Below are 17390 nucleotides of genomic sequence, written 5' to 3' on the forward strand. Positions count from 1 at the left end.
TTTTGGCTTTTCAAGGGAAATTTTTTAAAATGAACTTCGAACCAAGCTAACTCCATTACGTATTTCGCCGAAACTGACAATTGAAACTTTGCGGGACAAATTTTTAATAAATTAAAACTATGTCAAAAAACTTTAGTCTCAATTCTCTGTTCCAATTTCCCGACGCGTCCGCATATATTGACACATTAAGGTGTAGAAAACGGAAAGGCAATACCGATGTACAGAAAAAAAATAAATAAATAAATAGCGGTATGCTATTAGTCAAAATATACAAGAACTTATGGGTTAGACCTGCGAGCTTAAAGAATTAAAACTTTGCAAAGGAACCGTAAATTATATTTAAATCAAAAAGTAAAAAATAATAAATAAGACGACAAGCAGCATGGGTCTTTCCAAGACCTAGAAAAACTTTTAGAGAAAAAATTATAAAAATCAGACCTGGAACAAAGCTGTCTTCTTTGGCGACGAGGAAACTCGAAAAGGGCTTGCAAATTCCCTAGCGCTTCCATTGCCCACCAACTTGTCGGATGACGTAGAAAGGGGGGGGAACAATGTCACTGGGCAATAGCCAATGTCAACTGACTGCCCGTTGGCGGCAACCTGACTCATAGCAAAAGGGGGTGAAAGGAGTTGAAAAATGTGGAAAAAGTTCAAAATGGCATCTTATCATACTAGTTTGAGGAAAATGGACTGGGTAAAAGTGAAAATGACTAATTCAGCAAAAAAATACCTAAATTGGCCTCTAAAGTAAGAGAAATAATGAAAAAAAGTAATTTGTTAATTAAAGTCATAATTCTTCAAGCTAGAGGGCTTTCAAGCTGCCAGAATATATATACTATATATATATATATATGTATGTATATATATATGTGTGTGTGTGTGTTTTTGTGTGTGTAGAGAAAAAGAAAGAGAGAGAGATGATGGGCGCAAAATTTTAAGGGCTGAATAGATATGGCAAAAGCAACAATTTTCCACATTCAGCGTGGGATGAAATGTGAAATGTGAACCTGGCACAGTAAGTACGAAAAAAATGGGAAATAAAAAGTGTGTTTTAATCACCTTATTTACAAGAAATATTTAATATTTATAATAATTGATCAAATAAACGACCAGAAGCTGTAACACGTGGGTGGACACTGATCACAACAGTAGGTGGATCACGTTTGCAAGACTCAGATTGAGTCTCCTGAAGTCCCCATCACCAAATTAGTGTTGCCACTGAAGAAATGCAATGACTTATCGGTATCGTCCAAACGTGTACGTCAATAACTTCGTCGTCATTGTTAACGTATGAATTGAATCAGATGCTCGCTCATTTGAGCAACTCTTGTAAAATATATGTGACTAAAACAGCGTTTTGTTCTGCATGTTTTTATAGTAACTTAGATTTTATGTTCACATTTCACATCCGACCACATATAGCATTAAGTAAATTGTTATTTTCCCCATGTTCTATCACTCCTTAAAGTGGTGACTATCAGTGTTCTGTTATAACCTATTTGTACACGCACACATACAAATTGAATCAATAAAAGTTTTTTTTTTTTTTTTTTTATTTTTTTTTTTTTTTTATTTTGTCTGAAGGAACAAAGTTATGAAGCAATAAAAATATTTAACGAAACTGTCAATTCATAATGCAATAGTAGGAATATTTTCATAACATAAGGATTCAGAATACATTGCCAATTTCTTCTCTGTAAAATTTATAAGATGTAATTTAAGGCATTGGGATTAGTAAAATTCAAAAATTATACTATTATTTATTCACTCTGACATATTTCTTTTTTTTTCCTTTAGGAAGCTAACTATGGAAAAGAGCGCTGCAACATATCTTTTGGATATATTTTGCTATACCACAGAAGACAATATTTGAAGCCTTTTAGACTTACTTACATCTTAACTCTAAAGTGATTGGCAGCAACTTTAACTATGAATCTCAACACTTCGAACTACTCTGCAGCAGCAGTTGATGACGAATTGTATCACAGAAATTTCCTCATCTATTCTCGCTTCTGGGTTCAGCGAATTTTAGTCCCTTCGATAATGACAATCGGTATTATTGGAAACGTCATTACTATTGTGATTATGACTCGTCGTCGTATGAGAAGCTCTACTAATAACTACCTTGCTGCTCTCGCAATCTTTGATATGATGTACTTGATATTTACTTTCATATTATCTTTGAGTCATTATCCCAGGATACCTGATAGTGACCATTATATATATTGGAGATTACGGCCTTTCATTCTCATGATTACAGATACTTGCAGCAATACGTCTGTTTGGCTTACTGTAACATTTACTGTAGAAAGGTACATAGCAGTTTGTCATCCTATGAAAGGGAAGGTTTTCTGCACTGAATCCAGAGCAAAGAAAGCCATCGTTGCTGTATTCTTGTTTTGCTTCGCATTTACCATTCCTACACCTTTCGAATGGAAAGTAATGGAAAAAGTGGATTCGGAAACGAACCATACTACGTTATACTTAGATCATTCGGATATGGGGAAAAATTATTTGTACAAAACCATATATTATTGGTTAACAGTGGTCTTTTTCATATTTGTTCCTTTCATTTTGCTAGCCATTTTCAACAGTTTCTTGATAAGATCTGTTCATTTATCCAAGGTGCAAAGATCATCTATGACTAGAGGAGAAAACAGCGACAGTAGCCAAGAAAATAAAATCACAATTATGCTCATTGCTGTCGTTATTTTGTTCTTTATTTGCCAGCTACCAACTGCGTGTCATCTTCTATATAGCACACTTCACGAGAACCTCGACTCTAAACAGATATATCTCCTCCGAGGCCTCGGGAATATTTTTAATTTCTTGATGTCCTTGAATGCAGCAGGGAATTTCGTTCTTTACTGCTTGCTCAGTCAGAAATATCGAAGGACATTTGTGAAGATATTTTGCCCATGTATACAAGATAAGCGTAACAACATGAATTCCATGTACTATCAAAGCACAGTTGTTAGCAATGTCGACACCGATAGCCCAGGAAGTAGTGCTAGTAGGAGATTAAGCAGTACACGTATGAGTAGGCTCAGTTCTCCAAAGGGTAGCAGCTTTGATGTTAGCCAGTCAAGACATGGTAGTCCTGTGGGTAGTGCAAAAGCAGTTTTCTTGCAGGTTCCTAAAAGTTCTGCTAGTAAAGTGGTATATGATGATGAAGACGTTGATAGTATGGCCGAAGGATCTAGTCAAAGCCATAGTACTTGCGCACCCTTGAGAAAAATTATCAGGAGCCCGTGGAAACATTTCAAAAGATCAATGGGAATAAACGAAAAGAAAACAAGAGAGCAAATTATTCCTCTGAAAGGTGGAGGTAACAAATGTATAGTCATAACTGCTCCAGAAGGTATACCAGATACATCTCCTTGGAAGAGCTCCAATTCGACAGTATAGATTTGAACGAAACGTATTACAAGTTAGTTCCTTAGTAGGATGGACAAATTAAATTCCACACGGTATGTCGAAAAATAAGAGATTAAATTTCAAAACAAAGATACTCGTACGTACGTGATTTATGCCAAAATGTATTTCAAAATAAGAAATTAATGAGGTGCAGCAAAACTTTGATTGACTTATTAGTCTATTTGTGTGAATAAATATTGTGAGAATCAGAAACCTCTGCATTTGAACTGGCTGCATAAACTCAAATGATCTGATAAACATTATACATTATTTTGTGCTTCCTGAATGCCTATGGACCTGATACATTTCTCATAATATATGAGAAATGAAATTAGATAATTAGTTACACATTATTTGTCTGTGAAAAATATTCGGTTTCAGAGTATTCTGTAAATTGTCATTAAATATACATAAGAAGAGCGTATACATCACAAAATTTAAATGTATTAATATTGGCAACAGATCTTGAGAGGTAACTTGTAATTTTAGAAAAATCTTGGGCTTTTATTTTATTTTCAAAATGTTTCAGTTTCATGAAGATTAATTAAACAAATGTTTAATTTTATGACTGCATTTCAAATGCATGTTTCTATTTTACCAAATCTGCACTTGGATTCTATTCAATTCTTATCGACACCATATTTTGGTAAACATATCGAAATACATATTTCGCGTGCATTCAATAACGTTCTGACACAGGTATTCCACGCTTTACGGAAGACTTAGCTTATTTTCACGAAGGGTTTATTGAGCCTCGTCTGCTAATTAAAAAACTACCGTTGTTATTTTTATATAAATAGGACAACAAATGAAATTAATGTTAGTAATTGATTCATGCAGCAGTTGTAAGAAACATGCGTAATATTGGATGATAAAAATTTATGATAAGTCTGGCAAGATAATTTGAGTGTTTGTAATGATTTGCATGACAGAAAAGTTTTTTTTTTCATGAATCAAAGCAACCATACATACTGTTTCAATCTTTGTTCATCAGCCGCAGCGCGAAACAAATTTCGCCTTTCGATAACGAAGCAAATAAGTATAAAGGCTGGAAGCTGTAAATTTGTGTGACTTGCCTGTAATTGCATTACTTGATAGTTTGGAAGAACCATGAAGTTTAAACAGATGCTAATCTTCCCCTTTCTTAAACCTGAGTCATCAGTACTTCCCACAATCGTAAATTCAGCTAACTCAACATCTAACTCTATTATGATCGTAGCCTTCCATATACTGGAATGTAAAATTGGTAGAGATGAAAATAATCCGAAGTTTTATCGATTCGGAATAGTTTCTCGAATCTATCAAACCCTTTATGTAAAAATACTGAAAAGGAGAAAATTTAAGGAAGAAAAATTTACTTATACCTGAATTTTATTACTAAAGTTGGAATTTTCGTTTAATGGAAAGCAAATTCATGAATGTGGACTTTTAAACTACATCTATGTTATTAAATAGACTCAAAGGAAATTAACAAATAACGTGCAAAATTTAAATTTGTGAATCCTGAGATTCACTTTCTCAAAATATTTGACATATAACAATTCAAACATTTTACAATTTTCCAGAATATTTTGAAATCATAATAAGTTTAGAAAAGAGAGAACTATACCGAGTGTTAATATGGAAAAATACAAAATATGAAACGTTCAGTTCTCTACAGAAAATTAAAAGTGCTGCACTGACAACTTTACTAAGGAATATTAATGAACCAAGTTCACTGAAACTGCAACAATCGCATGTTTTTTTTAATAAAAGCTCTTTGTGGCGTGAATAAATGAAAGAATTATTTTATCAGCGTTAAAACTTCACAATTTTTAAGTAGGATTCGGAAGACTAGAATGACGAAAGGCACAAAAATTCCTTATCAAGATTCATAGGGATTCAAAACATTTGTATAATCCATATCTAGAAATTACCTTCTGTTCACACTGCTTCTATTTTTTACAAAAGCTGAACATTTATCGTGTCATTTTTGCTTTTACTATATGTTAATTTTGGTTTAAACCTCATGATATATTTATTATAATTGAACTGTTATTATTCTTGTACTAAAAACGGCCATAAATCAACATTATGTAAATTGATAATAACTGCCTTTACGCTATTTTATCTCACGAAAGGATTGATAAGAGAGATTAAACTTCGGAAACTGGAGAATAAAAATATTTGTCCCAAAATCCTATCTATAATTCGAAATCAAGTTTATCAGTAAACTGTAATGTAATATACTACTTATATGTTACGTCATTGTTAAACATAAATAGTATTTAATGTACAATGCACTCGAGGTTTCAATCAATAAATAATCAATCAATAAATCAATGCTAAGAGTTTCTCCAGAAATGTGATTATACTATTAAAGTCACTTGCCGCTTTGATGACGTTATAGTATTATTTCATTTTTTTTTTTTTGTAACTTGTAGTATTTACGTAAGGGGAGAGTGTCTTCTTGAAGGCATTGCATTATTTTTTACTTAAAATTTGATTTCATTAATATGCATCATTAATTAGTTCATTATAATTTATCAGGTTTAAATATTATGAATAAAGTGAATGCATATTTTATAATAAAATTTGTTGTTGAACAGCTGAATAAACCCAACCTTTCAATTTGCACGTATTTACAATTAGACAATAAGAACCACATACAAGGATATACAGTAGAACTCCAATTATTCGACTCAATTGGGACCGGACTGCATTCGGATTATAAAAAATTCGGATAACTGGATTTTTTCCGAAGATAGGGTTTACGTACACTTTTGTTAATTACTGTATGTACTGTATGTTGAAAATGGAGAAAAAAAACTATTTTTAAACAAAAAGAGGTTTCTAATCAATGAAAATGAAAAGGTAACACTTTTACTTACATGTTATATAGCGTGCTGTGCAGTACTTACAAGTGCTGAAAGTCATTGCTTGCTGAACATCTCGGTCAAAGTAAGCTGTTTGACGGACACCGTGCCTACACGTAAAATTTCTTAGCAAGGCTTTACATGCTTTAAAGGATGACCAGCCAAGCGTCTGAGCTAAGATCTTAGCTTTTTCACTAAAATTCGGACGCGAAATTGGGTTTCCCATAGGACGTTGCTGCAAAAACCACTTGAAAACGACATCTTCTAAATTTTTGTTTATTACTGCCTTCACTGATTTTTCTTGAAGAACTAACATGTTCGTTTTCAAGCAGTGACGTGAAGTTTAAAAGTGTTAGCTTTGCTCCTTTTAATGTCTTAAATGGTTGATTATCCAACGCTATGTTTCTGTCTTATTTTTTTCTTAAATTCTGAAAGCGATGCAGAAAATCGGCAATTCGGATAATCAGAGTTCGGATAATTGGAGTTGTACTGTAATTCCAAGTGCATAACAAAATGTCTGCAAACATCCTACTTAAAGTGAAAGTATATAGAAATGCTATTGAGAGAAAAATTAATTATTGATTATAACCTGCGGCTAATAAGAAGTTTGCATACGGAAACAAAGCATCGGTATAGAAAGAACCTTTAATATATCTTGAAGTGACGTAAAAGAATGGGAATGGGAGAGATAATTTTTATTATCAACGGTTTATTCATCTATTATTCATTGTGTTTTTCACTTTTGCATTTTTCGCTTCAAGCTCCACATTTGCTTTATATTCTATTGGTTTCTTACTGCCGACCTTCGTATGGATATTTCAAGCAATTCAAAACTGTTTCAAAGTTTTAATTACTTTGTTTAAATTGTTTTATCTCATGATGCTGCATCAAAGGTTTTATTTATGTACAGAAGTGCTAGTTACTTTAGAGGTGATTGTTCTACGGTAAATAGTCACCGTATTTGCTGTGTTTGTTTAATTAAAGGTAAATTAGGTACAGTATTAAACTTTCTTTTCTTTTTGTTTTGTTTTTTTTTGTTTTTCTTTTTTTATCTCTTCAGATTTAAGTGCAAAATAAGCAAATATTATATTAGTAAATGTTACTCTTTAAATTAGATCACACTAAAGTAAAACATTATGCGAAATGCGTATTTATTTTATACATACCTTCTTATTAGAACTCTTTTTATTTAAATTTTGTAAAAAAAATAATATTTAATTACGTTAATCGGGGACATCAGCAACTATGGATTTTTTCATTATATGGATATTTTTTTACAATAGTTAAATTGAAAATAAGTGCACATTTTATAACAAGAGGAAGTGATATGAATGTATTAATTTACGTAAAAGTAATAAACATAAGCAAAAGTAATCAAATGCAAAAATAGTACCCAAGATTAATTATCAAATGCTGGGCAAAAAGAGCTGCTTATAAATATTACAAGAATACCTTAAAAAAGAACACTCATTATTCAGTTCAGTTAATGAGTGTAGCGTAAAACATACAGTACATTTTTATTACATTTTTGCATACTTGCAAACAGAATAAAAAGTAATATGGGTTATCCTCCCCAAGCACATGTTTCATCAAAACCGGCTTCTCTTATTGCCTAGATAAACGAGATTTCTTGCAAATGCATAACATTGTTAAGCAAAAATGTTTTAAAAACATGTTTAGGGGTAATTTTATCTGGCTTAAGGACATTACGTGTTATTATTCTTGTTATGTTAGATTTAGTACTCAAAACGAGTTTATTAAAAATACAAAAGTCTGATTTTGAAACCCGCTGATTCTTTTTTACCATTTCTATCAAAAAAATTTACCTTAAGAGACCCTTAATTTATTTCAATATAATACATAAAAATATGTAATCCAGTTTATGGATTACTAGTTCCTATGTTCATACTTCTGCAATCTGATTGCTTAATAAGAAAAAATTGAGTTAATAAAGATATTCAGGGCCTAACGATTTCACCAAATCTCATATGGAATTTATTAACTATTATTTAACTAATTGGTAAATTTTCGGTTCTCAGATCAAGCTTACATTTGTTAAAGATTGTCAAGAAAAACTATGAAGCATAATATCAAGAACAGAAACGTTTCTTCTTGATGACGTTCCTACAATTCAAAATATTTCTTACCTTTGAACAAATATATCATAACCATATTCCATAATGTAAGAATATTTTTCCTAATACTTTGTACATAAGCATTACAGATTCCAAATGTTCATTCACTGACTGATACACTTCACGAAGTGTAAGTACCACGTATGTGTTCATGTATAATCTAAGTTTATGTTAAATTTTCGATTATTCATGATATTTTTTCAAGTGCATATATAAAAGCTCAATTTACATAGGAAAGATCTTTTTATTTTTTTTCATACTGCAAGTGGCACTCATGATTTATCCGCTTCAGAGCAATTTATATAATTACAAACGACATTTGTAATTATATAAATTGCCCTGAAGAAAAACCTGAATACGTCTAAGGTGTATTAAATTGTACTGAATAAATATGTTTTCTGTAATTATTAACCTAAGTTGAAGAAATTAAGTTGATTTCTAAAATTGCATGTGGTGTCGAATTAAGTATTGCAATAATTTAACTGCAGATTTTCTTGAAATATTTAAAGATCATTTAACTCTTTTTACTTATAAGAATGTATTTTTTTAATATTCAGAAAAATTAGATAGAGGGCAAATTTTCAGATGCATTGAATAGGATTTGTCAACTAAATTTTATCTGCGTTAATCGTGAAATATTTTATCTAAGTGTAATAGAATTATAAAGCAAAATTCATGGCTCTTCTAAAGAAATGGTTTTATTTGTAAAATTATGTATTATTTTCATTATTATCTGGCTGCCTGAAAATGTAATTATCATACATTTTAATTGTAATTCATTATTCATGAATTGTCATTCATTACTCTTATAAAATTCCTTGAAGTTAGAAAACTTATGCATTCAATATGGTTTATCAATTTCTAGTAGAATTTACACCTTAAAAGTCAAGACGAAGTTTGAATTTATCCACTCTCTGAAATCTGTATTAGTATTTCATAAATAAGTACAGTTTTAAAGCAAACGAAAATTTTGTTTGAGAAAACTCAAGGCCATGATATCTAAACAAATGTTGCCAAAAAAACATGTATTGTACCTTTTTCATGTAGCAAGAATACAGAAGTTTATTGTTCTTTGTCCATGGTAAAATCTCACCCTGGAATATGGCTAGTGCTGATGAAAATTTCTTGCAACATATATATAGTGCTGATACGTATGAACTGATACGTATGTAGAAAATATTTGCTGCTGTTTATCCCAGACAATGTAAAATGTTTTACGCACATAGCTATAAGAGCTTCTAAACATTCCAATCTGATCAAATGCATGTAACTAAGCCTTATGACTGCACTTTAGTGCTAAGAGTAATTCTGCTTGGTAGCAGTAAATGATGAAACAATTTATAAACTGCAAAATATCTATCTACAGATGACGTGGTGTTCAATAATTGTTATGTGTATAGATTTTTATGATTTGTATTGCAGTGAGATGAACGAACAACTTGTTAAAACATAAGTTTTTGTAGAAAGTTTTATTCACTTTAGTCAAAAACGTTTTTTTAATGTCAAATTATTTTTTTAATGTTGCAGAGTGAAATTATTATATCTTGAATTTGTAAAATGATTAATTATCATAAATAAAATTTTAATTCATCGTAAATCCAATTAAATTGTTATTATTAGCAGAGCAATACCTATTTACTTAAAATCACACCTGACATTTTGGTTTGTTAATCTATCAAATAATTTTATCTAAAGTATACCTTTCTCAGAGCACAATGTATTAATGTTAGAAGAAGAATTAAATCAACTTACCCGTAAGATGGAGATAAGGCTAATTAAAACTTTCCACACTTTGTAAATAAAGATGAGAATTTTATACACTGGAAAATGTTCAAAGTTTTCTTGTCAGCCATTCTTATTTTCTGATATATAACACGAATATTGACGGTTTAATAACTTACAGCGAGATATAAAATAAAATAGCATCCCATTTACAAAGTCATTACGCTTTGAGTGGAGTTTCTGTTTAAGTTTGCGTGAAGCAAGATAGTATAAAAATATTAAGTGATATTTAAGTATTAGATTTCAGTTTCTTGTAAACCTGCTGCCTTGGTAAAGTAAATAAGAGTCACGTGAGCTGACAAAAATGTAAAGTAATTAGTTTCATTAATTTGGTTGCCGCATATTAAGAGTTCTAAGATGAATTCTTCAACATCAATGGGTAAAAATAAAAATGCAGTTTATGAATAACTTATAACAATCAAATATTAAAAAAAATATGTAAACGTAATAAACTGTTCATCACAGTTGCATGAGAATTCATATCTGAAAATATTTCTTAATCTGTATCACTTACAAATATTAGTAAATTCTCATTGATTTAACGTAATCATTTTATGCTGCCACAGGTTTGTGTCTATATAAATGTAATTTAATGTATTATAATAAAATATTGCAAATGCATATCAGATGCAATTAAATGATATATACTTTCAAAGAAATATTTTATTGCTCTAACAGCTGCAATATGGTCCTTTTCTCGCCGTCTCTGTATATTTTCAACAGTCTATGAAAATGCACGTATGTAGTGTGTTAGGATCGCAATTTTTAAACATGAAATTTGAAATTAAAATTACGTATACATACATATATATATATATATTCTTACTTATATCTATTAACATATCTTTACATGCACATAAGGGCACAAATAAACTCTTATTTTATTTCCTACTTGTAATTCTTGTAATTTGTGAACAGATTATATGGTTATTGGTCGTTACTGAAATATAATAAAGTTATGTTCTAGAATAGCTACAGATAATAGCAACGTATTTTCTGATGATTGTTGATGCTTTTATGTAAATATGTGAATCGCATTAAGCATGATATTTTTATTTTCTAGTATTAGGTCTGAGTCTCATATACATTTATGTACATAATTATGGCAGTTTTTGTGAGAAATCATATGTATTATCCTGCAGATATACTTACAGGTTTAATGCTATAATAAATATTCATAATGTATATAATTGTTAACATTTTAGACTTTTGTAAATGGTGAAATTTATGTAAAGGTTGTGTATAAATAATGGGCAAATTTATGAAATTAAACGAACGAATAAAGATTAATTAAGTTATAAAAATTTATTTCATAACATATAAGATTTCGAGAAGCCAATGAAACTACACTACTCAAAACAGATAAAGGATAATATGATTTTGGATATATACTGCGGATAAGGAAATGTTTTTGTGACTAATATATGGGATTTTATAGGTGCTGTAAAATATAAGAAAAAAGAAATAAGCAACGAACAAGGAATAATTGAATTATTTTATTGACAACATTCGTCAATAAACAATATAATACAAACACACAAAAATGTTATTTCTCCGATGCATATTATGATTTTTTCATATTTTTTCATATTTAAGAGTTTTTATAAGGGTTTCCTCTGACCGAAAGCAATTTTGCACACCTAGGGGACATGTTATTAATGAGGTTTACCATTGGTGGACTGGGGGTATTCTCAACCACTCTTGTAGAAAAGAACTTTTTAAAACTACTGAAATGTCTCTGGGGATGATAAGCGACTAGCAATCCTTCTCCCTAGAATGTCCCAAACATGTTCTGTTCGTATCTGGGGACCATGTTGGCCAATCCATTCGACGGATTCCATCGTCAGAAACTCTCCACTAGCTGAGAGTCATGTAGCTGAGAGTCCGGGTTATCCTCCATGAGAATGAATTCGTCCCCGATTGCTGCAGCGTGAAGAACTACAACAGATCTGGGAATCTCACCTCTATATCGCTGAGCGGTTAGTGCTACGTTCCTCATAATGCGCAGGTCTCGGCGGCCATTGATACAAATACCAGGCCAGACCATCATTTCGCCTCGCCAGATCGGAACCTTCATGCACATACAGGAGCATTTCGTTTACCAGTCTGTCTGAAAATGAGAATCCGTCTGTTTTCAGATTATACACTAAAGCGAAACTCGTCCGTGAATAGCATATTGCTCCATACATCTCATCCCAATCCGATATGCTTCTATGTCCAACTACTGCGGGCAGCAAGGTGATCTTGTGTCAGAGAAATACAAACCACAAGTCTGCAAGTATGCAAACTCAGATAGTGAAGTCGAAACTTTGGTACCGGTAGCCTTCTGAAGGTGCTACTGCAAGAAAATAGCATTCATAGCGCAGTTTCTTCTGGCCGTTAGTGTTAAATATCGATCTTCATTTTGTGTGGTTGCAGGTGTACGATTTTGTTGCGATCTTCGGAGGACATTTCCAATTTACAAAAATCGGTTCCTTAGTCTGGAAATGATTCTTTGATAAACTCCTAACGCTTCTGCTACGACGGATAGCGCTTGACTCGCCTCTAAACGACTGATGGCCCTCTAGGCTACTGATACAGTTAAATCAACTTACTGAAACATCTTATTCACTGTTATAAAACATTCAACGTATGTCAATTGTTTTTAATCTCCTTTTCTAGAAGGAATGCTGTAGGTCGCTTTTGACTCCTTATTTAAACGCGTAGTTGACGACATCACAGACCAAATTGCATACTCCCAACTTCGTAAACGTTATAATTTTCCTTTTTAACCTCTTCTATTTAATTTTTGTTAAAAAGTTGGCGATTTTATGGTTATTTCATACCAAACTCACAATATCCTTTAATTGTTTTGAGCAGTGTATTAAGTGTTATTAATATATATTTGAAGTGAAACAAAATCTTTATTATTAATATTATGTAAAATTATGATTTTTTCATATTTTTCAAATTTTGTTGTTTATTAGTTGAGCAAATACTAAAATTAAGGAACAAAATAGCTAAAGAATGTGGACTAATTAAAAAAATGCCTAACAAGGCCAACTCCATTTCGTAATATCACCGCAATTAGTTTTACGTTCTCTTTAGGGGTGTTCCTTTCTATATTTACACATCATAACACGCTTACACTATGATCATAATGTTTCTGGATAGTAATATCGTCTGCAATCTGGCTTGAAGATGCTCTACCCCCATGACAAAAAGTAAAAGTCTGATTAGAAATACAGCCGAAGCAGTACCCCTTTCGTTAGACGATTTCAAGTATACTTATTTTGCGAGATCAGAGAGACCAAGGTCAGTAGACAGGCAAGATCTTCCCAGCATTATAGTTCAATGACTTCATTCACTAAGAAAATTCGGGAAAACTAAAACAGTTCCCCAAAGCAGTAGTTACTTTGAAGCGGACTGTAAGACAGTGATATCACATGATTAAACATTTCTTGTGAGGAAGATCAAACCTACTGGTATAGTATCTTAGAAAAACACCACGGAATTCTAGTTGAAAATGTTTTTCGGAAACGTATTTGACAGATAGAAACTTTTTTACTTGATGATTACAGACAATATGGGGTTTTGCTGCTAGGTTGGAGATGACTGAAATAAGATATTTTTCGCTCAGGACCTCAGCAATGAAGGAATGAGAATGCATTGCTTTATCATTGCAGTGCACCAGGTCAGAGCGCGTTTGCAAATGCATAAGCATAAACAAAATTTATAGTGGTATATCATCTTTGCTGTTTCACAGATGTGGTATTTTATGATTTCTTTTTTCCTCCGCGCTGACATCCTAACTGAAGTATCACCATTTTAAATCCATTAAGGAAAACTGAATCGCTGAGGGTAACAGATTCACTTCTATTAAAATTCTTCCAAACAGATTGCAAATGTGATGCACACGCTGTGATGAATGAGCAACAATAGCAAGTATAATTTCGTATGTTTTGTTTTAATTCTAATCGCTAGTCAATTTCCTAATCTGCCAGGTGAATTTTTGTTCTAACTACCGGTGTCAGAACACTATATTAATATAGCAAAAATAAAAACCACTGAACATTTACTTCAGCTTGAAGTACAGAATTAAATGAAAGAACAGAAACTGACTTTCACTTGTAGCGTTCCTTTCTTTTATTTATTAACTAAGTGTGGAGGAACATAGTGAACTACTAAGCGAATAATTGATTAAATTCAGAAATAATTCAGAAATTTCTCAAGACGTACAACAAAGCCTCCCTTTGGCCTTAAAAAATATAAGAAATAAAAACTTAACTAATGACTAATTAAAGAGATTTAGCCGAAACTAACACAAATCTAAATTAGTTGGCCCCCTAAATATCGAATTATCTAGCGAAGCTATCTATGGCACGTAATACAGACGAGCGTAGTAACAGCTTAGAGGAACATAGTCACAAGGCAAACGCACGCTATTCAGAAATTCTGATTCTCTCTCTTCGAAGTCAATGGAACTTCGACTTAAATACCACTCCTTCTCATTTGCATTTAATGTGATTCTGAAAACTCATTCTGGTAAGGAATTGTAAGCTGAAATTAGAAGAGCTAGGAATGCATAAACTTAAAAATGACTGTTATTAAACGTAGGATAAACCTTACACACTTTTCGTGGGAATAAAAGACGATACCGAATTCTGTTATTTATAGTACTGAAGCTTTAGTTATATCTTAGCTCTTTGCTTGTTTAATTAAACGACTTATTATTTTAATAATCATAGGAAAGATGAAATTACCAACACAAAGCAATGTCGTTCAAGTCAGGGAAAAACAGAAAAATTTCTATATAGCTGGATGGCGTTGCCAATCCTAATTCTCTTAAATATAATTTTTATCCTACCAAAAACTCCACTTATAACATATTCGGTGGACTTTTGGATTATAGGATGCATTTCAACATAAATAAATTATGTAATTAAAATAGACCTTGGAGACTTTCGGAATTGAGTTGGCCTTGTCAGTTACAGACTAACATTGACTTAGTCTTTGATATTTGACGAAAGTTAATGTAACAACCTAAAATAATAAATAAATATGTGAAAACAAATATGTATATTCTGTATTATTTACATAAAAAATTAATTTTCAGTGAAAAAAAATTTTTCTGATTCAACGAAATGCTGCTAAGTATTATCATAGTTTTAAAACGTTCTGCCCAACATATCTAATTTTTTGCAATGATATGTAATGATGTTTTACGATACAGCACCAGTAGGAGTACAAATAATACTTGTCTGTTTTCTATTGCAAAATATCAACCGTATATGTATGCTTCTTCCACTGCTATTACTAAACATTCAGTATTCAATTTCTGTGAAAATGTTTGTAATATTTAACTGATTAAGATATCCTGTGAAATGCCGCATAGATCCTGTATGCTAAAAATTATTTTGCTGTTAGAGAGTTTTAAAGAACACTAATGGTGCCATAAATACTCACTAAATGTTAATAGTAGTTATTATTCTTGATTTTTACGTAGAAATAGAATTCTATTCTATAAAGCTGATGTATTATTATTCGTAAAACTTCTATTTATTCAATATATTTTATCTGCATTTGAAAACCTGGTATTATGAATTGCTGTAAAATATTGTGACTATACAAACAATAATATTTTGTGTTTATGGAAATAATAAAGACATTTTTATTTGTATGCATATGTATGTTTCAATATCACTGAAAGAATACTCTTGAGGACTTTTACACTTTACAGCCAGTATCAAAATTAATAAATTAATTGGATTAACTTATTTATTACTTACAAAATAAGCAATTTACTGTTTAAATTCTTTCTCATTACTCGCGCTCACACGTAAAGCTCACTCACACTCTGGCGATTTTGTGGATTCAACAATAATGTGTGGTTATATTTAGAGCTCATATGTTCTGTTTTGTTCATAAATAATAATAAAAAGAGGCATTTTTAGGAAGAAGGAATTTAGCGAGAAAAACATCGGTATGACAAATATTTATATTTTATAGTCAGTGCCTACTGCTTAGCTACAGCTTCAAAATTAAGTATAAAATGTGCACAAACACGTGTATTACGCCCATGTGTGGCTTTGCCGTTTTCCCATGGATACTTGAAAATATGCCTAAAATATGACATTTCTACCATATACTGAAACCGAGGCTTACAATATTCTTAACCATAAAATACTACTATTTGTTAACTAGCAATTTCAATAGAGTGGTGTAGTGGTGTATTTAATTAAGGCAAAGCACACTAGGGCTATCTGCCTAAGGGGAGGAATGCCTTCGTGGAGGACTTTCTAAGGGAAACTGGCTCGTATACACGTTACACATGGGGAAAACCACGAAAACACCCATGCAGCTAGCTCGTTCGCGGGATTCGAACCTCGGACCGAACTACCAGTGTTCAGCGACTTTACCGCTCGGCCCCTTGTGGGCTCAATTTCAATAGAATCACTTTCTTAATGAAATCATATTCTGTTTATAAACGAATCATGATATTGGTTAACTACTTTAGCTTTTAAGTGCGGAAACGAAATCCTATATGTTTTGGTTTTATTAGATTACGGCAAAGCACTCGAGGGCTATCTGCCTTAAGGAAGGGATGCCTTCGTGGACTTTCTAAGGGAAACTTGCTCGTATACACGTTACATATGCCCATGCAGGAAACCCTTTCGCGTGATTTGATCCTCGAACCGAACTACCAGTGTTCAGCGACGTTACCGCTTGGACGCTGGTGAGCCCGTATAAATCTTGTATGAGAAAGTCTAAGAAATAGTTTTGAATATACAAAATTTAGGCCAAAGATAATTTAAATGCAATCTAAGATGTTAATAAATAAGTAACTTACAAATATCCAATATTATATAGAGAGAGGACATTCATATCCCATATTTTACATTTCAGCACAACTCTCTAAGCGCTTGTTTCAAATTTAAAGCGCTAAATACTTCAATTAAAAATTCTTGAATATGATAGTTTGAATTCAAAGCATTGCCCTTAAAAGCCTAACTTTTATCAATCGAAACAGTCCAATGTTTACAAGCATTCATATTGTCACATTACTGAAAATGTAACACTTATATTTTATTTAACTGTAGTACAATGTTTTAGTACACGATATATGGAAAAATGTGTAGTTGTAGAATTTTGAATTTATTACTTTGCTAAATATAAAATTTAGATTGACTTTTCAGAGTTATGTTTATGAATGATACTTATC

The 17390-nt window shown here is 31.7% G+C and overlaps 1 protein-coding gene across 4 annotated transcripts in view; it reads left to right on the forward strand.

Moving 5' to 3' along the window:
* LOC118183693 (FMRFamide receptor-like) overlaps window positions 1-15848 on the forward strand; it is a 603920-nt gene extending 588072 nt beyond the window's left edge. For all 4 annotated transcript variants that reach the window (XM_085812982.1, XM_085812984.1, XM_085812983.1 and 1 more), the window contains one exon: window positions 1798-15848. In XM_085812982.1, the coding sequence (XP_085669108.1) occupies window positions 1930-3408 (1479 nt within the window). In that variant the 5' untranslated portion in view covers window positions 1798-1929 and the 3' untranslated portion in view covers window positions 3409-15848. The remainder of the gene's footprint in view (window positions 1-1797) is intronic.
* Window positions 15849-17390: the final 1542 nt, after the last annotated feature.

Source organism: Stegodyphus dumicola, chromosome 3 (genome assembly GCF_044657685.1).
Source record: "Stegodyphus dumicola isolate Sdum_Otavi_A_Nest chromosome 3, ASM4465768v1".
In the NCBI taxonomy this organism is placed as follows: Eukaryota; Metazoa; Arthropoda; class Arachnida; order Araneae; family Eresidae; genus Stegodyphus; species Stegodyphus dumicola.